Genomic DNA, 21952 nt, shown 5'->3' with positions numbered 1-21952 from the left:
TCCTGCATTCTGTACTTGAATGTCCTATAATCCAGACATTCCAGGATTTGGGAAATAAAATAATCACTTTGGATCTTCTTCAGCTGTTCTTCAACCGGCCATTTCCATACTTATATCTCATTGGTTCTTTATCCCTTTTGATTGCTGTATGTCATGTATGATATAAATAATATATTGAGGTCAATTGTACTATCTCCTGATACCAACAACCGTCAGCTAGCTTCATGTCATAGTGTCTATCATCTGGGTTGCTCATTTGGGTATTAGATGTTCAGGAGACCTAGGGTTGACTGAGAAATTCACTTTCTATGTTGTAAGTTTGAAAATTGGTTCAATTTAGTCCTACATATATTAATTAAGCCTCTACTATACATGGGATATTACGTTAGCCTCTGGGATACAAAGGTATGTAAATCATACATCTTGCCCTTGACAAAGCTTCCAGTCCAACGTAGTGTATTGTCAAACATCTCCTAAAGTAACAGAGAAGCACACATACTAGTTGGCTTAATTAAAAAGAAAACATATAAGCAGGCATCCTGAGACATCCTCCAGCACACACACAATACTTGAAAGCTCCAGTGTTTCTTCTTGGTAATTGTCTTGCTTAAGTTAAATCTCTGTATTGGCTTCATTTTCAAGATGGCAGCAAGAGGGCTCTACCAGTTTCCAGGCAAGGTTTTCAGAAGCCCCCCTCAGTAGACTTTTCCTTAGGTCTTAATAGCCAAGACTGGATCATAATCACACAGCGAGGAGAGTGGGATTACCATAACTGGTTTAGGCTAATCATTTTGGGTAGAATGGATCTTGGGTAACAGACCCATTACCATAACAGTTGGATAGACATGAGAAATTAGAAATTTGCTATAATGTGGCATGTCCTATGATAGGAGTCTCTGAGATTCCAGAACAAGTGTCTCTACATAGACTACCGTATTTAATCACTTACTGGTGAAACTTTTTTTTGTTAAGGTAAAAGCTTTTCTGAAGTCTGTAGAGATTATAATGATTGTTTCCCCTAATGTCTAGTGCTTCTTACACTGGAGTAATGTATTCTCTTAAGCAGGGTATTGGGGGGTGTCCTAAGAGATTATGGGAAACCAAAAATAAATATGTGCATCTTCCTGGAGAATCAGTTTTACTTACTTTGTTTCTAGAAAGAAAGTCTAAATATATATATAATATATATATAATAATTAATAATAATAAAATACATAATGAAGAGTACAAAATGTACATGAATCTTTTAGATACAAAAGGTGTATTCAACTTCTGATTGGTAAAATTTCTTTGGGAACCTACCCCTGGCCCCTGATGGTCTATCTTCCCTCCCCTTTGCCGTGTAGTTTACTTGGATGGAATAGTAGAAGAGGGTCAGTTTCCCCAAGCTTTCATTGTTTTGGAAAGAAATTTAGTTAATCTGGATGCATTTCTTTCCACACAACTGTGTTTCAATGATTGTGGGCTTTTGAAACATCTCCTCCAGCATCATCATAATTTGATGTTTATGGTAGTTGTACTTTATCATGTAAATATAATGTTTGCATTTTATATATTTCTATGTTGCATAGCTTAAATTATTTACTTTAATTCTTTACCCTCCCTAAAACTGTATAGTAGTGCGTACAGAAAATGGCATTCAAAACAGAGTAAAGAATGCCAATAACTGTTGACATTCTCTGCACTCTTGTAGCTAATCAGTTATTCTGTTTTAGAAATAGACACAGAGAACAAATCCGCCAGGCTAATGAGTTCAAGTCTTCTTATCCTGCTCCTAGCATAACTTGAAGTTATAGAAGGTGAACTAGTTTCCTAATGTCCCAAAGCACTCTTGAAAAGGTTTAGAGAACTAAGCCACTTAGGAGGACAAATATGTCTCAGATAATCCCTGCTGCTACTGTCAAGACTCATTTGAATCAGGTCAAATTAAAATTAAGATGGCTCAGCACCAGAGGTCTCACACATCACTTTCTTCCTTAGCAAATAGTGTCCCCAACTCTGTTAGAAATACCTCACACTTAAGCCATCTGAACACCTTCCTGGGTCTCAACTATTTTACCCCATTGTTGGTTCTTATCCAGTGATTTGCCCTAATCCAATATCAGCCCCATGTTTCTTCCTTGGAAAATGCTTCTAGACCTAGGGAGTAGGTTCCAAGCCTTATTATTCTTGGCTCTCAAACAGTCAGTCATAAGCTCTCTTTTAAATTACATCCAATTTTTTTTTAAATCACAGTGCTTTAATTTTTGTTTTTGTTTTCGTTTTACTTATTTATTTGGTTGCACCAGGTCTTAGTTGAGGCAGGTGGGCTCCTTAGTTGTGGCATACATGTGATATCTAGTTCCCTGACCAGGGCTCGAACCTGGGGCCCCTGCATTGGGAGCGCAGAGTTTTAACCACTGCGCCACCAGGGAAGTCCCCCAGTTTTTTTTTTTAATGAGGAAAGGCTCTCCTTTTGTAGGGCCATGGATAGCTGTTACATTTCTGTCTAGACGGGCATAGTTCCTGAACTCATGGAGGGTGTGGTCTGGTGGTGAAATCAGGCATAAGCAGGTAATTGTAAACGTGATGGATATTATGAGAGGGAAGGATTAAGCTGCTGTGATGGAACCTGCACCTGCTTCAGGAGACCAACATTCAAGCTAAGTCTTGAAAGATAAATGAGGGGTTTATTGGATGAAATCCTGGGGTGGAAAAGAATGTTCAGGAATGAAGGAACAGCAAACATGAAAAGCCCGAGGCAAAAGAGTTGGAACCCCAAAGAAGACCCAGAATGGCCTTCTGTAATGAGGCGAAACCTGAAACAGAAGACAATAGCTGAAAAGGTTATTGAGAGTGGCAGGGAAAGTCTTGTAATCAGATCTGGTAATTTGAATTATTTACTAATGTAACCATCACTTCCCTCAAGTAGAAATTTCAGCCCAAATTGAATGAATATACAGATGTTAGAGTACAAATTAATAGAGTGCCCTAGGATTTCTGTTTGAGCAATGCTCTCTGTTTTGAAGGACAGGAGAGTGAATGAAATGGAAGTGCCAGCTTTCACGTGGGGACGCTCACTCTCAGGTTTCTCAGCAGACTCAAATCCTAAAGCTTTCCCCGGTAGAAGCTGGACCACAGGCACACCACCATGCCCTTCTAAGCCGTGGCGAGTGTGGTGAGTGAAGTACCAAGTATCAACCCGCTTGGCAATGGATACAACCAATCTCATGTGCTGCTTAAACAATGTGTGTGAATTGTGGACTGTTAAGATGGAGAACAACCCAACAATTGTTGCACTTAGAATTCTTTCTTTAAGACTTGTTCGTTCAAAATATGCTTTTCTTCCCTTACATCCAATTTTACCATGCTACCTTGAAAGACTTCTCTAGAAGTACTTGGATTCTGATTATTATATTGCCTTTTCCTGCTATTTAAAAATTCTTTTTGAATAATTTTTACCTGCATACTACAGTCTATGTTTAAATAGCATAGACTATGTCTGGAGGGGTATACGAGGAACTAGGCATGGTGGTAGCCCTTGGGGGAAGGAGAAGGGCAGGGCTGCCATCTACATAGCATTTTTCATGTGGTTAAGATGAAAAGGACTCTTTCCTCAGAGCCATGAGTTATGGCTTATCCAGCGGAGACCAGGCTAGATTATAACCTCCACTCACTGCCTCAGCCAGATGTCCTTGTGCAGTAAACAACTTGAGCAGTCTTACATGGCAGCTCTGGAAATGAGGAGCTGGTGAACAAGGATGAAAGAGAGGCTTATGTTTCATTCACTGAATAGCTTTTATATGATTACATGTGCATTTCAAAATTAGAAATTGAAAAGTAATATGTGCTGATATAGAAAACCAGGAAAAGAAAGCCTCCCCCAAAATATATTAAAATCATCCAGTGATGCCAACTCAGAAATCACTACTATCAATAATTTGATCTATTTTTCTCTAGTTTTTTTCTATATGCATAGTCAGTTTCAAAATGGAGTTCATATGCAGTACTTTTCTCCTGCCCTCATTTTTACTTTGTTTTGTATAATAGGTGTTTTTTTCCAGTCAAGAAAATTGTTCACCCCTTTTTCTGAAGATGTAAGTGTCGCATGCTCATAGTAGAATATTTAGCAAACATCGATAAAGGCTTAAGGTTTTTTTTACTTCTTTTTGAGACATAATTCACATACCATAAAACTCACCTGTTTAAAGTGTACAGTTCAATGGCTTTTAGTGTATTTATGAAGTTATGCCACCATCACTGTACTCTAACTTTAGAACATTTTCATTGTCTTAAAAAAAACAACCCTGTGCTCATTAGCAGTCGACTCATTTCCTCCACCCCTCCCTCCAAACTCCCTTAGCCCTAGGCAACCACTAATCTACTTTCTATCGCTATAGATTTGCCTAATTTGGAGATTTTATATAAATGGAATCATAAAATGTGTGGTCTTTTATGACTGGCTTCTTGCACTTAGCATAGTGATTTTGAGATTCATCCATGTCGTAGCATGTATCTTTTTTTTTAGTTATTTACTTTTTACTGATTGCTTGATTATTTATTCTTGATTGATTTTTATTTATTCGCACACCACAAAATCTACCCTTTTAAAGGTACAGTTCAGTGGTTTTTAGTATATTCACAAGGTTGTGCAACTATCACCACTATTCAATTCTAGATCATTTTCATTATCCCCCAAAGAAACTCCATACCCACTGGCAGGCCCTCTCATTCTATCCCCTCAGTCACTTGGCAACCACTAATCTACCTTCTGTCTTTATGGGTATATGGCCTCTTTGTCTAACTTTTTTTAATTCTCATGTTTTCAAGACTCATCCATGTTGTAGCATGTGTCAGTACCTAATTCCTTTTTATGGCTGATAATATTCCATTATATAGCTATACCACGTGTTATGTATCCGCTAATCAAGTGACATTTGAGTTGTTTCCACTTTTTGGCTCTTAGGAATAATGTTGCTATGAACGTTTATGTCCAAGTTTTTATGTGAGCAAATATTTTCAGTTCCCTTGCGTATATGCTTCATTCCTTTTTATTGCTAAATAGTTATTACATTATATGGATATACTGGGTTTTTTTTAATCTGTTCATCTGCTGATAGACATGTGGCTTGTTTACACCTTTTGGTTATTCTGAATAGCAGTGCTATGAACATTTGTGTTTAAGGCTTTTTTTAAACACCTGTTTTCACCTCTTTCAGGTGTATACCTAGGAATGGAATTGCTGGGACACATGGAAATTCTGTTTAACCTTTTGATAAATCGGCAATCTTTTCCACAGCAGCTGCACAATTTTACATTACCACCAGGAGTATATGAGGGTCCCAGTTTTTCCATAGCCTCACCAACACTTTTTACTGTCCGTTTTTTGATCATAGCCATTCTAGTAGATATGAAGTGGGTATATTATTGTGGTTTTGATTTGCAGTTCCCTAATGATTAATGATGTTGAGTGCCTTTTCATGTGCTTACTAGGCATTCGTATATCTGTTTTAAAGGAATGTATATTCAAATCTTTTGCCCATTTTTAAATTGGGCTATTTGTCTTTTTGTGATTGAGTTGTAGTTCCTTCTATATTCAGGATATAAGTTCCTTTTCAGATATAAGATTTACAAATATTTTCTCCCAGTCAGTGGCTTGTCTTTTCATTTTTTTTCATAGAATTCTTTGAAACACAAAAGTTTTTAATTTTGATGAAATCCAGTTTATTTTTATGTTACTTATGCTCTTCCTGGCATAGCTAAGAAACCACAGCCAAATTCAGTATCACAAAGATATACAGTTATGTTTTCTTTGAAGAATTTTATAGATTTAGCTCTTACTTTTAGTTCTTCGGTCTGTGTTAATTTTTGTACACGGTGTGAGGTAGGGGTTCAGATTCATTCTTTTGCATGTGGCTCTCCAGTTGTCCCAGCACCACTTGTTGAAAAGACTGTGCTTTCCCATTGAATGATATTGCAACTTTTGTCAAAAATCAGTTGACCATAAATGTGAGGATTTATTTCTGGATTCTTGATTCTATTTCATTGATCTGTTTGTCTACGCTTATGCCAGTACCACACTGTCTTGATTACTGTAGCTTTGTAGTAAGTTTTAAAATGTGATCTATTGAAAAGTAACAAAACACCCAACTGAAAGTAGCTTAAACTATGTAAGGTCATTTGTTGTTTACATCTCATTACAAGTCATCTGAAAATAGGCTGCTGCTGAGTTGGTTTGATATCTAAACAATGTCATCAAGGACCTGGGCTTTTACCACCCTCTTTTCTACTATATTTGCTGTTAACACCTGTCCTCTTGGTCACAAGATGGCTGCTGTAGCTCAAAGCATTGTGTCTTCATATGACAGTGTCCCAAGCAGGAATCAGGGAATGTGCTCAAAAAATTCTTGTGTTGTTCCAGCTCTTTGAAGAGGAAAATCTTTTCCAGAACCCTTTAGAAATCACTTTATAGCTTATTGCTTGAATGGGGTGTCATGCCTTCCCTTAGACCAATCATACTTCATCCCAGGGGCATAGAAAATGGCCACCCACAAAATCAGCGTCTCTGAAAAGGGGGTAAATGGCTAATGGATAGAGGACCAACACTATTTGCCAAAATACATAAACATATAAAGAATAAACCAAGATTATCTGTTAAGTCCACCAGACTGAAATAATAATGGATCTTTTTAGGGTAAGGAGGTCTACCTTAAATTTCTTTGGTGCTAGGTCCTTCAGAAATAAAACCTATTTTCTTCCTCTGTTATTGACTCAAGACCAGATCGTGTAGTTCTTCTCTTCATTCCTGTCGAGTACTGCCTGGAGCTCCCTGAACTCTTGGTCTAAAAAATACACAAGTGCTTTCTCAACTTTATACAATATTCACAATCCTTCAGGTGTGTAGCCTACTGCTTTTGGCCTCTTTATCTTCTTGTAGAGAATTCATTTTATAGTTGAAAACAGTAGGTTGCTACTACCCACTTCAAATTAACTTTAGGATGGCAAGACACAAGAAATACTCTTATATCTTTTTTTTTTTTTTTGGATGCTAAACTTTGCTTTTATTTTGCTCTTACTGCTAACGGGCCAAATAGTTGAAGTTCCTAACAATAATCCTACCAAATCATTCTGTAGTTTTTAGTAACAATGGAGAAATGATCTATATTTATAACCTGTTGCCCATGTTTGTTTGCTAGCCAGAGTATTCCTGGCCTTGAGAGTTTTTACTACTTTGAAGGCCATTGATCTTGGCTGATTTCTGTTTTTCATTTTACTACAATTATCTGTTAATCTTTGGAAAGTCAACATTTTTCATTTATCCTTTTTTTCCTTCTACCATTTATTGTATAGGAGTGAAGGTCATTGTTGTTTTTTTTCTTTAATAAATTTATTTATTTATTTTTGGCTGCATTGGGTCTTCGTTGATGTACGCAGGCTTTCTCTAGCTGTGGTGAGCAGGGGCTACTCTTCGTTGCGGTGCGCAGGCTTCTCATTGCGGTGGCTTCTCTTGTTGCGGAGCACGGGCTCTAGGCACGCGGGCTTCAGTAGTTGTGGCTCGCGGGCTCTAGAGTGCAGGCTCAGTAGTTGTGGCGCACGGGCTTAGTTGCTCTGTGGCATATGGGATCTTCCCAGACCAGGGCTTGAACCTGTGTCCCTTGCATTAGCAGGTGAATTCTTAACCATTGCGCCACCAGAGAAGTTCCGGTCATTGGGTTTTAAGTCACTGCTTTCTTATCTCCCATAAAAAATTCAGTTACTTTTCTTTATAGATTTTCTTTTCCTTCTCATTGTTTTATTCTTATTTAAATTGGGTAAACCCAAAGGGTGGACATTTTGTCACATTAAGTTCCTGGATAATAAGTAAGTCCTAGAGCCCTCCGTACCCTATAAATTTTAGTGTGAGGCCAAAACAAATGATAACTTATAAATACCAAAAAAGTCCTTTTATTTCTCAATTAAAGTAGAAGGACTGAAAAATTAGCAGCTGTGCCATTTAAGATGCTTTTAAATGCTTTTTTCCACAGATCTTCAGCAAATCACCCAGATTTTCTGTGTCTCAGTTTCTTTATCCATGAAATGGGGCCAGCAATACCTTTCTCCATTTGACCTTGGGAGAATATTGTGCAAATCAACTGATAATATGTGTGGAGCTGCCTTTATTTATTTAGAAAAGGGTGCTATATAGACCAATTTATTACTATTTTATTTTTGTCATTGTTGGTATGCATGTAAATTAAGTATAAATAAAAGGTGGTAAATTATGGGGGTGGAGATAAGTCACAAGATTGATACTATTTCTTCTTTGAAGAAGGTCAGCCCATATACACACTACTATATATAAAATAGATAACTAATAAGAACCTACTGTATAGCACAGGGAATGCTACTTAATACTTTGTAATGACCTATATGGAAAGGAATCTAAAAAAAAGTGGATATGTGTATACGTATAACTGATTCACTATGCTGTACAGCAGAAACTAAAACAACATTGTAAATCAACTATACTCCAATAAAACTTTTTTTAAAATTAAAAAAATTTTTTAATAAAAATAAAATGCAAAAAAAAGAAAAACAAAGTATTTGAAAATGCTTTAAATATATAATAAATGGAAAAGTTATAAACAAAACAAAAAAGAAGAAGAGGAAGGTCAGCCCTTTCCCTCTGATCTACGTGGGCTTCCTTGGAACCTTCATGGTCCTTCAAGTGCTTTCTCATCTACACTGATGAATTCTAAAATCTGACCTGGCAAAAATCTCCAGTATGTCTTTAGTGGATTAACTAGTAAAAATGGATACAATGCAGGATCTAATATGTTGCTCCCTGTTTTGTACTTTTTCATGCAGTGGAGATAGCATCCTCCTCTTTCCTTTGAGCAAGGAGAATTTGATTTAATAAAATAACAGGTGAGGTTTTTGAGGAAAGATGAGAAAGTTTTGTTTTGTTGTTTCCCTTCTATGGGATGAGTTTGCCAAGGAAAAGAAGATGGATAGATGCCTTGGTGCTGGATATTGTTTAGTTTGTAGTGGTTTTAGCCCTTTATGATGCCAAAAAGCCATTCAGAGTCCTAAAGGCAGCTGCAGAACTTAACCAACCTACTGGTCAGCCTTGGGTGATGGTGATAATGACAGGTACCCTACCCTTCAGGGTTCCATGACTTCTGCATGCTCCCGTCCACCTCCTGCCGCTGGAGGCTAAGACCGAAGGATGCTCCTGGCTCGCTCAGCCCGAGGAAGAGAGAAAAAAGCAGGAGAGGAGGGAGGAACAAGAACACTTTGCCTTTGGCTCAAGTGAGATTGAAGCAGAACTTGTGTCCCACTGGCCCTCCTGCCTTCTCCTTGGGGCAAGATGTAGAAGCAGGGAGGGGCATGCAGACCCCCTGTTGGGGTAGACTGCCTCTGCACAGCTGGGCAGTCCTCCCAGAGGCCACAAGAGGTGCTTGCGTTGAAAGGGCACCTTTGCCCACCAAACTCTCACCCCATGTGCATATTGAAGCCCTGTTCCGGGGGACCTGTTGACTTTATTATGTAGCCATTCCTAGGTAAGCCCTTCCTTGTCACCCTTGGAATTTTGCAGCTGCCTTGCAGCTGGGCTTCCGTGCTCTTCTGCTTCTCAAGCGCTCTCTCTCACCCTTCCCCTCAAGTCCCACAAGTCTGAGATCCCTCTTGCTATAGAGCCATGGAGCCCTCATTCTTACAGCTCATGCCGCCTTGGACCACTATTTGTGTCCCCCCTCTCCTGTCACCTGGCTCTGCCCTCCTCAGCCTTCAGGTCTCAGCTGCGGTGTCACGGTGTCACGTCCTCAGCGAGGCCTTCCCTGGTCCTCCCCCGCCCCCAGCTTCCATCACATATCTCTTTTATAACCCTGTGAGGCTCTGCCTGCTTCCTCTATATTACTTGTTCAGATGTCTGCCTTTCTCTCCCGTCTCTAAGACCCACTTAGACAGAAATCCTCTCTGTTTTGCCTAGTGTGTTCTAAGTACTCAGTTCCCTGCCTGACATGTACTGCAAACTCAATACGTAATTTTTTAGTGAACAAGAGTGTGTTTTGGGAATGGATGAACTTCTTTCTATATTCACGCTTGAGACAAAGAGTCATTCATTTGTCAGGTCAAGAACCATTGATTGATGGCCTGTTATGTGCCAGCCACTGGGGGAACAAATATGAATAAGGTGTTTTCCCTACTTCTGCCAGTGGTTTCTGAGTGGACTTGGCTACCACCCCACCTGGAGTAATTGGAAGTGTGTGGAGGTGCTTTTTGTTGTTGATGTCATAATGACTGGGGACACTACTGGCGTGTAGTGAGCAGAGCCCAAGGTCACTAAACATTTTCCAGTGCGTGGGGTACACTCCTGCACAAGGAGGGACCATCTAGCCACCCCGCCTCTACTCACCTGTAGGCACTCCTCAGAAAACTGACAGTCTGGGGACTTCCTTGGTGGTCCAGTGGTTAAGAATCCGCCTTCCAATGCAGGGGATGCAGGTTCGATCTCTGGTCGGGAAACTAAGATCCCACGTGCCACGGGGCAACAAAGCCTGTGTGCCGCAACTACTGAGCCTGCGTGCCAAAACAAAATACCCTGCGTGCCGCCACTAAGACCCGACACAGCAAAATAAATAAATAAATAAATATTTTAAAAAATCAGTGAAAGCCTTCTTTGACTTACTGATTAATTGGCTATATGGAATTTACAATAAAGAGTATTGTATATTAAAAAAAAAAAGTTGACAGTCTAGCAGTGAAAAGTGGACCAAAGGGGGCACCTTTGCCCCTTTTGAGGCGATGAGAGACTTCTGTAGCAACTCAAGGCCCCCTGGAGGCATCAGCATTCCACCTTGGGGTTGATATAGCCTTCAACCCTACTAAGGAGCCTGTGATTTAAAGGAAATGATAAGGCCAAAAACTAAAGTGCCAAAAGATACATAGCTTATGGTGAAAATGACTATTTCTCATTTTTATGATAAATATCCAAAAATAAAAAGGTAGGTGTAAATGATAGGAAATGTCATTCCAGTTCCTTCTCAATGGGCTTTGAGTCCATTACAGCTCTTGGTGAGTGTGTGAATACCATTATAGAGTGATTGTTGCATCTCCAGTCTGCCTTTTGGGAGAAAACATCAAGAGGGAAGAATGTTTCCCCACCAGTCCTCTGAGAGGAAGAGCAGGCTGTGGGGTTGAACTAGACCAAGGTTCCTCAGTCTCCACACCACTGACATTTGGGACAGGGGAGTTCTTTGTCGTGGAGGCTGCCCTGGGCACTGTAGGATGTTTACCCGCATCCCTACCCACTAGACGCCACTAGCATCCCCGAGGTGTGACAACCAAAAATGCCTTTGTAGGCAGGGTTGCAAAATTGCCCCTGATTGAAAGCCACCGAACCAGACCTTGTTTTCGTCCCCCTCAAGCCCTGTGTCAGACATGGCCTGTCAGAATTTAGCCACACTGGCTCTTCAGCTGTGGAGAGAGGAGAGTTTTAAAAATATCCACAGGCATTCGATGGACTCTGTCTTTTTGATGGGCAGAGGGGACCCCTGAAGCCGCTGCGATAGAACTGTTTATCTCTTTCTAGAGACAGGGGTTAGCATTTTGTGCTGTCTTCTTAGCACTGTGCTCTTCTTCCTGCAGATTGCTCAGAGGAGAACCTACGGGAGCCTCGGGGATAATGACAATTTCTCTTTTACGTCTGCAGCAGAACTCCCAGGAGTATGAGCCATGCTGTCACCTGAAGCATCTTTTTAAGCCTCCAGAGAGAGCTGCAGGAAATTACAGTGTATTGCAGGGAACTCTGATGCTGTAGAGGAAAAAAAAAAATCCCCTTCTTAAATTAAAAAAAAAAAAAGAAAAGGCAAGATAATTTTGAAGACAGCTTGATTTAGCTCCCTTTCCACAGGAAATTTTAGACCAGCTTCAAGGGTGTGTGTCTGGGATCTGGTTTGTGCCACATGGCTTGTCCATTTTCAGAAAGATGCCGCAATTGGGTGGCTCTTTTCTCCACTGCTCCACACCTGGGTTCAGTTGCCACCCACTGTCGGCCCCTGGTGTGAAGAACTTACTTTTCCTTCCCTCTAAAAGCTATCTCTGCCTAGAGCTTTGAACTTCTCCTGCTGCAGGAGAAGAAAGCTGTTTGGATATGAAGAAGCGTCCATGTTTATATTGGTGGGAAGAAAATGTCTTTTCTTATCTTGCATCTAGCTTGGAGCATCTCCTGCTTCTCCGGGTCCTCAAGAAAGGCTGGCTGTGTGATGGAGAAGAGCTAGCTCCAAAGAATTTTTTGGGGAACTTGAAGAAAGTGAAAGAACTGCTCCTTCAAAAACAAGTCAACTTTAACCTCCAACACACAGAAAGGGATAGGAAAACAGATGTAGATAATTAGTTGAAATTTTTTTTAAAACACATTTTACGAATACTGTTTTATCTAGGTACCAGAAAAATGAAACAATTCCTGATTTTGGTGGTGGTGATCATTGTTTTCTTTGGGCGCTCACTTTTTGCCAGCCATATACTAAACACTTTATACAGCATATTTTACTTAATCTTTCCCCAGTTGCTATGTAGTAGATTCTGATATTATCCCTGTTTTATAGATGAGTACACTGAGGCTTTGTGGCTTTAAGGAGCTTGTACAAAGTGCCACAGGTCTTTTTTAAAAAAATAAATAAATTTATTTATTTATTTTAAGGAGCAGGGAGTTAAGTCTCTTAGGACACTTAGCTCCTAATGCCCATGCCCTGCAATAGCGCTTCTCCATCTTTAGAGTCAGAATCCCCCAGAGGCCAAGTGAAACCGCAGATCCCTGACCGCACCCTGATTCTGGAGGGGGCCCAAGAACTTGTATCTCTAACAAGTTCCCAGGTGATGTTGATGCTGCCAGTTCAGGGACACTCTGAGGACCCCTGTTCTGCCACATCCAATTTTTCTAGAAAGTAGTGTAAGCACTGACTTTGAAAACCTTGAATGCAAACCACTGAAGTTGGAATTGACCACTGACATTAGGCCTATGCACAGATAATAGCCATGGTGTTTCTAGAGCATCTCTTGTGAGAGAATAGTGTCACGAGACGGAGATAATTGACCTGTTGTAGGTTTTATTCGGTATTCCCTTGGCTGCCGATTTCCAAGAACACGGTCTCACTGCATCATTAAAAAGAATAGTAAATGTACCACCATCATCCACTCGTACTCATAAGCCAGTTTTGAAGTTCGGTAGTTTTCCATTAGAAGGATGACATTTCATTTTCAAACTGTACTTGGTTCATTGTCTTTTGACTCCGTGGGACCTAGTATTTTCTGATTCTGTGTAAACACTGTGACCATTATCTTGGAAAATATCAGAATGCCAATACTGAGGAACACATGGAGCAGATTTACTGTGAAGAAAGGTTTGCAAATCTTGGATCGGGTCTTTTGTCCTATTAACTAATTCAACAAAAAACCTCTTAGGCAATTTCATTAGTAATAAAAGAAGTAAAAAGTAAGAAAAGAAACATCTTTTAAGAGTTTCCCAATTATGGTCACTTTGAAAACAGGAGGCGCTTTGAGGACAGATTTTTGTGTTCTCTTTTCACTGGGTGACTTTCACCTGAATTAAGATCCCAAAGGCACATTTGAAACCTGAAATAAAGCTGATTTACTTGTCGATAATCTCTTCTGAAGCCTTCTGAGCTAGTTCGGGAGAAAAGCTTTGGCACTTTTACCTTTCTGCCACTTAATAGCACAGATAACAGCCTAGGTGTGAAACTGCCAGTAAAATACGGATGATTGTCCTACAGATGGATTCAGGAAAAAACAACATCCTGAAATTTGCTGCAGTGCTTTTGCTGTGAGCAGTGTTTTACAATTATTTGGGACTGAAATCTACACATATTCCAAAGGAAAATAGAGCCTGGTGGCATGTGGGACTCCTTGGGCTCTCTTTTGCGAATGCCTTTGGCAATATCAGTTCCTGGGGGAGAACTTTAAAAAAACAAAACGTTAATTATTTGGTGACTTTGTGAGTGGTGGAACAGCTTCCTTTGGTTTTGAGTCGAGAATAAACTGTGTAGTAGCTGCTGCTACACATGTCCAGAAGCTGAATTTTCCAGAACCAAACCAAGGATTCTCTTGTGAGCTGCTGTTTCCCAGCACATACTAACTGGAAGCTATTTGGCAGAGACCAAGAACGCTCTTTGTTTCTCATGAACTGACTGCTGCGTTGGAATTAGCACAGTGTGCGGGGTGCGCGATCCTGCTTTCCGGCTGGCAACAGTAGGCAGGTTGTCATTTTCTCTGAGACCCTCAAGTTAGGAGCGAAGGCAGGTTTTGCAGTCACGCACACACTGTTGCTCTGAGACTGTTATCTTCACCTCTTGGTGAAGCACAACCAAGGAAACACTCAGGGCTGTTCCGCCGAGTGGGGTCCAAAGGGATGCTTCGGAGGATTTTTTTTTTTTTCCTCCTGTATTTGTGGCTGCCCAGAGATATTTATCATGTGAACAGAGGCCAAGCAAAGACCCTGTAGTGTAAAGTAAGGTGCTTCCCAAAGCGGATTCGGAGATTGGGGCTGGTGTGTGCGCGCGCGCGTGTGTGGTGTGTGCAGGACGTGCAAGCCCAGTGCGCTGAAATGCAGCGCTCTCGTCTGCCTGCAAAGAGTTGCTCCACTCCCCCCGCTGCCCAGCGCACTCGGGGAGCGCCAGGGGGAGTCCTCGCCGGCCCGGGCTTCCAGCGACCCGGGAGCGCCGAGGGATCGCCTGGCGGAGCTTAGCGCAGCTCGCTCGGCGCCGCCAGCGAGAGGGCGGGGTGGACACTGGGCTTCTGTGTGCCCGCCGCAGCCGTTGGTTGGCGGGCGCCCAATCTCGGGGCATGCCGCCGGAGCCAGGCCAGCACGCACCGTGAAAGACCAGTTTGGGGGAAGGCTTGACCCCCGGCGGTGCACAGAAGCCGGCATCGGGAGCCCAGGCGGTGGGGCCGCTGCGATCGGGCTCGCAGCGCTGCAGCTGCGGGAGCCGCCGGCACCCCACCCCCTGCCCGGGTTCAGAGGGACTGAGGAGGCATGGCCTCGGTGTTCATGTGCGGAGTGGAGGACCTGCTGTTCAGCGGCAGCCGCTTCGTGTGGAACTTGACTGTGTCCACGCTGCGGAGATGGTACACAGAGAGGCTGCGGGCTTGCCACCAGGTGCTGCGGACGTGGTGCGGACTGCGGGACGTGTACCAGGTGAGCCGGGGACCGCGGCGCCTGAGGGCCCTAGCGGGATGGCTGGCGCTTGTGGGAAGCCGGTTGGTTCCACCTGTATGATTTTATTGTCCCTCTCCTTCCGCCGCTCTCTTTTTCAACTCCTATCGGGCTGCTCGCCTCTTGGGTCAAAAGCTCAGCAGCTATGGGTAACCGTTGCCTGACAAAGCTTGTGAATTTTCCCCATCGGGCATGGGGGGCACTTGTGAATTAGTCCCTGGCTTTGCAGACATCTATTAGCGAGTGATGGTGTATCTTAGCAGCAGAGCGTCTGCAGGGAGCAACTCTGACATTCACATGATTCCTTCTTTTTCATTTCATTGGGGTGAAGGTAGGCATTTCACGGAGCAAGGATTTCACACCAGTTTATGGTCAGAAGGGTCTGAATAGATTTGCATTCTTCCCTTTGATTTTATTTCAGCTTTCCTTCGGGCAGCCCCAACTTGCAAGGCAGAGCCAGGAAAAGCTGATTGTGTCTACTGGCTTTTGGAAGGAAGGACAGCAAATTGTGAACACTTTGCAGGAGGATGACGGGCTGGGGAAGGGAGGGGTGGCCTGGCTGAGCACTGGAATGCTTACGTTTGGATTTACTCCCTGTCATATAACACAGCCTCTTTATTTCTCTGCTAGGTCTCATCCTGCAGGCAAAAAATGCAGCAACTTTGCTCAGTCTCTCTGGGGCTACAGCTTCCCTTCATATTTTTTATACAGTCATTTGTGGATTTAAAGGTCCTGTGCTTTGGTTGTTAATATTTTTCAGGTTTAAAAAATAATCTACATTGCCTTTAGGAAGATTACACCTGGTGTTTACTATAGAATATAGTGGCACGTTTTCTTTCCTGTGATGTAGAATTAGCTTTGTTGTAGTTCTTGGATTCTCCCTACTCTGACCACATTCTCCATATGGCTGTGATTCATATCGCATTGTATTGAGTCCCATATGTGATCAAGCTTCTGGTGTTGATAAGCCATTGTCTTCCATCAATCAGGCAAAATTAAAAGACTGGCACCTGTGGTTAAACTGTGGGCATCTAAAAAATCAGCGTCCCCTTGTCATCCCTGACATCCGTATCATCCTTGTTAAAATGTGAGGAACATTATACTTTGTGCTTTCCCAACTCCTGCTTTGGATAACATGTCTGAGATGTCTTGCGTTTTGAAAGAATCCAAAAGCCAGGTTGAGAACCGGGGCAGCATGTGGTGGTTTGAGAGGATTATGGAGCTGTGGATATAGCCCATCTGGCCACATTACCCAGATCACCTAGCTTTTTGGAGCCAGAGGTGTGTCTGCCTCTCAGCCTTTTTCTCTTTTGGGAAATCATTGTTCAGTTTGGTCTGTAGGAGAAGTGGCCCTGATACACTTTTGTTTTCACTTTTTAACATTTGAGAAACTTTCAAAAGGAGAGCACAAGTACTGTGGCCAACCATTCAGCCTTCATGCCGCTCTCCCCAAAGGCTCAGGGGACTTACGGCTTACCTCTTCTACTGGTAGTGACCAATTCAAAAATGATGCTTCCAGAAACCTGAGACCCCACGAGTTCTTTACAAGGTTGATCAATAATTATTTTTAAGCAGAACAGCGACTTGAAGGACTAACCTGCTGAACTACAGGTTTTCTCTTCCGTAAAATGGATAGTGACTGAGCCAGTACCCTCTCATAATGATAAGAGGGAACATCTAAAACAACCATGGCCATTTTATGAGTATTGAGTCTTAAGCAGAAAATGATCTCCAAGGTTTGTGTTTTTGGAGAAAACTTGAAAATATTTTAAAACTTGAGAGAACTCTAGATTTTTAAATTGTACAACATAGGTGTTAGCAAAGAAATACCGTTTCCTTTAATGCCTTTCAAATTTCAACAAGAAGGTACTAACGTAAATTGTATAGAACAGAATGGCAGTAAAATAAAGTGGTTAATACCTTATGCTCCAAGTTAAATAGACAGAGGATAGGATAAATCCTACCTCTGCCTATGTATGATCATGGATGAGTTACTTAATTTTACTGTGCTTTAGTTTCATTGTTTATAAAATGAGAAATACAATAGTACTAACCACAGAGGTTGATATTAAAATTAATTGACAGTACCAAGAGCTTAGGAAACATTCAGTAAATGTATCTGCTCTATCAGTTGGGGTATTTTTATTGTAATAGGAAAATGAACTCAAATTAACCTACAGAATAAAAAGTAGGGACTTTGGATGCAACTGAAAAACCTAGCAGTAGGATCAGGGCACTATAGTTGTTCCCCATGATTCTTTCAATCCTGTCTTGTTCATGTATCTTCAGCTGGTTTCTTTCCTCATGATAGCAGACAGCTAAAGCAGTTCTGGGGCTTAGAAAGAAAGAGAATGTTTCATTCATTCATATAGAAAGAAAGAGAATGTTTCAAAGCCACCAACTATCAAAAAAAAATTCCCCGGTTTGCACTCTGACGGGTCAGTTTAGGGTCTGTGCCCACCGCCAATGCCATGCACTGATTGGCACAGGGAATGGGATTGTAATTCATGCATTCTCAAAGGGAATGATATGGCCCCCAACAGGCAAAAATCATTTCGTGAGGATGGGAGGGGGGCAAAAAAAAATCTTAGTCTTTATGTACAAAGCACAGGTATACATACAATACATAAACAGATCTACAGTGTACTTATGGCATTAGAATTTTGGGGGGAGTGAGGTGGCTAGCAAACAAAAAAATATCTTCAGAGGCTCCTTAAGGGAGTGATAACGAATACAAAGGTTGAGAAACCCTGAATTACATTGATTGGCTTAGGCCAGTGGGAAAGCAGACCCATTTCTGAAGCCAGGAGTGAGGTTGGCCCCGCCCAGACCACATGGCTGCCAGGCAATGGGGGGAGGGATGCAGTGTCCACTGTATCTGCATTATTAGAATCTCAGATAATGAGATTCTTATGCTGTTTAAATAAAATGATTATTTTTCAAGATAAGTACAAAGATTGATGCACAAATACATTTGTAAGTATTTTGCAACAGTAATTTATTTGAGTTACGGGGTTAGGGGGCCCATCATTAGAATACCAGTATTGCTATCCCATAATTATGAATTCTAAAACATAGAGAGGAATGTTCCATTATACTGCTCAAGTTTCTGGCATGTGAATTGGAAACACCACAGGGTTACATATTTTATTGAACCCAATTTTTTATCCTCTTGATGATAAAAAGGTGTCAATTTCTTGCTTCTAGTCTGAATAGTCTTGTTTGTAAAAAAAAAAACCCAGGATTCAATCACTCTAGAGAGAAAGGGTGGGGCGGGAGATATCCATTACACGAAATACCTGACAGTCCCCGGGGGTGTTTTGTTTATTCATATACTATAAGTGAAATAAGATCTCTGCCTATTCATAAGGAACTTGACAACCACATTATTGCCTCGCCGGCGGCCGGGAAGACATAAGTTCTTTGGAATTGAACACTTCCTCCATTTCTAGATATTGGAGAGGCAAGAGACTTAATTTGCCAGAAACCATGAATAATTAAGATACTAGCTATAAGGCATTTCTGTAGTCATGTGACTAAATAAAAAGCAGACTGAGGCTGCACTGAGGCTGCCTTTTAACAAAGACTCACTTGATGAGTGAAGGTTTGAATTTGGTTGAAGTAGCAGACATGGGACATTCACCTTCCACTTAGGGCTGAATATTAAAAGCTGATATATCTCTCCTGCTTTTATCTTGCCCGGATGGGTTGCGTTATCACAATTAAATAGATTTAACAAACAATTGAAGTGGAAAATGATGGAAGAATGTTGTTGAAAAAGGATCAACACCCTTTGCTTTTTATCAAGTGTGACACGGTCGAACGAAGCCCTCAGTTTGTTACTTGGAATTAAGTTTTCCCTTCATCTCCAACGTCTCAAAGGTAGAATTTCTTGCAAACCCTGAATGGAGTAATCGCCCCCAGTAGGGGCAGCTTGAACAGAATCTAGGGTACTTAAGGGACCATAAGAGGCTGGGTCAGTTCCACTGCACAGGTAGCTGGCAGTGAGGGGTGGCACGCTGGGCAGATCACAGCAGAGGCTGTGCGCTCAAAATTGAGCAAATCTGACCTTGAGCAAACTGCTTTTTCTCTCTGAACCTCATTCCCTCCTGGGTAAGAGGGGAGAACTGTAGTCCTGGCATTATGGGTAGTGTAAAAAATTCATGAGATCGTGTGTATAATACTGAGTGCTCTGCGTGGCACAAGCGAGTACTCAGTAAATGTTAGCTCTTGGATATGCAAAGGGCTTAACACCAGACCCATAGAAGGTACTCGATAAAGGGTAGCTTAGGGTTTTACTGTTGTTTTTATAAGTGAGACTAGTTCTGTGGAAACTGAATTCCCATCTTTGCACGCAAAGATGTTCGGTAAGAGAGACTGTGGAAACTCCCACAGCAGTGGATGTAGGGTGGACCTTGGGTATCTGAGCTTGTGTTCCACACAGTAAACCCACAATTTTTTTAAGGCCCATACAAAAAATCTAGGAGGTCACAGGAGCTAGCAGTAGGGTCTCTAATGAGATAATCTCTTTATATTCCAAGACTCTGATGCTTCATAAATTGGTAACACCTGAACTTTTCATCCCACTGCATTGGTTATGAAAGACCAAGTCCCCCAAATGGCAATCCTTTATTGAGCCTTCACTGACCTGTGTACATTTCAAACCATATATCCTTTGCTTGCCCCCGCCCTCCACTCTCCACAGCCTCCTGAATTATACAGACTAGAAGGGGGGCTGACAAGTTATTGGGTTGGCCATAAAGTTTGTTTGGGTTTTTCGGCCGATCCAATACAATGCACAGGAGAAAACTGGCCTGCCTCCTCGTTTTGTAAATAAAGTTTTATTGGCACGCAGCCCTGCTCATTCATTTACACGTTGTCCATGGCTGCTTTCAAACTACAATGGCAGAATTGAGTAGCTGTCACTCAACTACTTAGAGTTGAATAGTTGATACAAAGACTGTATTGGCCACACAGCGGAAAATATTTACTATCGGGCTCTTTACAGAGAAAGTTTGCCAATCTCCAGACTAGACAAAAACAATATATTGGGCAGAGAATGCTAGAAGAAGGAAAGTTTAGAATTCAGTCATGGAAAAATAGAAGTTGAAGGAATATGGAAGAATTTTCTCTTAAAAAACCCAGTCACTAGGAAATTAATAAACAAATATTGAGGATCAGTGTTCAGTTTACCTTTACTAGGTCCTGTGTTGTAGAACATGATTGGAGTTATAGATGGATGATTCATTTGTCCGTTTATTCATACATAAAATAATTATCAGGGGCTTACCGTGTCCCAGTTGTTACGCCAAGGTGTTAGCAACACAAAGTCAAATAGATTATTTCCTGCCCTCAAGGAATCTGTTGTCAAGTAGGGGAGACAGTTAAGAAAATAACCTCTGTGCAAGGGCTTTACCTGGGTCCTGTAGGTGCACAGTGAAGGGAGTTTCTGTCAGACAGGAGTGAAGCAAAAGGGGAGGGCATGGGAGCCAAGGAAGCTTCCTACAGGGGTGATTCTCAGGCAGAAGTCGGAAGGACAAGTAAGAGTTAGATAGACTAAGAAAGGCAGACGTGCATTTCAGGCATGAGGAAACAAGGCTCTGGTCGGTGGCAGGGGCGTGTTATAAAGAGTTTTTTAAGGCTGATGAGGAAAGGAAGAGACAGAGTCAAAGTCATAGACAGACAGGCAGATTTTTTTTTTTTTTTTTTTTTTTGCGGTATGCGGGCCTCTCACTGTTGTGGCCTCTCTCGTTGCGGAGCACAGGCTCCGGACGTGCAGGCTCAGCGGCCATGGCTCACGGGTATAGCCGCTCTGCGGCATGTGGGATCTTCCCGGACCGGGGCACAAACCCGTGTCCCCTGCATCGGCAGGCGGACTCTCAACCACTGCGCCACCAGGGAAGCCCAGACAGGCAGATTTTAATTGAGAATAACATTCAACTTGAATGATCTTTTATTTTAAGATTAGGATTTGATGTTTTTCTTCAGAACTTTGGGGGTGGGGGACAGGTTAAGTTAGAACTGTCCCTGGTAGTGCTGAGGCTGATAGATTTGGAAGAGGGTGGCATAGTGGAGGCAGGACAGGGGAGGAAGTTAGGAGGCCTGCAGTGATGTCGGTGTATTACTCAGGATAGGATAGGTTTTACTGCAGCAGCAAACAGCCTCAGGATCCTAACGGGTTAAAGAAATAAAGGTTTATTTTTGGTTTACACTACCTGTCCATTCACAGGTTGGCTGGAAGCTCTGCTCATCACTGTCACTCAGGCTCACAGAATGTTCCGGAACATTGCCAGTTGCCATGATAGAGAGTGAAGAGCTTTTCAGGGCTTTGCACTGGCAATGCAATGCTTGGCCTCTAAGTAGCTCGTGTCACTTGTCTCAAGACATTGGTCAGAGCTGGTCACGTCACACACTCAACCACAGGAGCCAGGAAAAGCAGTCCTTCCATGGAACAGCATGAATGCTGGTGCAGATTTGGTTCCTTAGGAAGCAGACTCTGAAACAGAGATTAACAAGCAGGAAGTTTACTGGAGAGTGCTCTGAGGATCAACAGTGTAGAAGGGAATAGAAAGAAGTAGGACTGAGCAGAGGGAGAGATTGGGTGACAGTTCAGGCTCAACAAAGACCTCAGCTGACCTCACAGGTAGCCCTGAAGCTGAGAGTTGTCCCCAGTTGGAACAAGAGGGCTGGATTTACCCCCAACCTTCATCAAGCCTCATTAGAGATGGGCTGCCCTTGTATAAGCGGTGTGACCTTGAAGTA

General features: G+C 42.0%; 1 protein-coding gene across 6 annotated transcripts in view; it reads left to right on the top strand.

Annotated features, from left to right (window-relative positions):
- FRMD4B (FERM domain containing 4B) overlaps positions 1-21952 on the top strand; it is a 336083-nt gene that overhangs the window by 137142 nt on the left and 176989 nt on the right. Inside the window, exon 1 of one of the 6 annotated variants that reach the window (XM_029242035.1) lies at positions 3055-3157. The exons of 4 other annotated variants lie outside the window; for them this stretch is intronic. Coding sequence is in view for 1 of the 2 variants with exons in the window: in XM_029242029.1 (XP_029097862.1) it covers positions 15011-15172 (162 nt within the window). In the remaining variant the exon portion in view is untranslated. Of the gene's footprint in view, positions 1-3054; positions 3158-14879; positions 15173-21952 lie in introns of those variants that run through there. One more of the 6 variants, XM_029242029.1, reaches the window with a different exon arrangement.

The sequence above is a fragment of the Monodon monoceros genome, unplaced genomic scaffold (genome assembly GCF_005190385.1).
Source record: "Monodon monoceros isolate NGI ecotype Baffin Bay Population unplaced genomic scaffold, NGI_Narwhal_1 Super_Scaffold_3, whole genome shotgun sequence".
Lineage (NCBI taxonomy): Eukaryota > Metazoa > Chordata > Mammalia > Artiodactyla > Monodontidae > Monodon > Monodon monoceros.
This window is presented reverse-complemented; position numbering and strand designations above follow the sequence as displayed.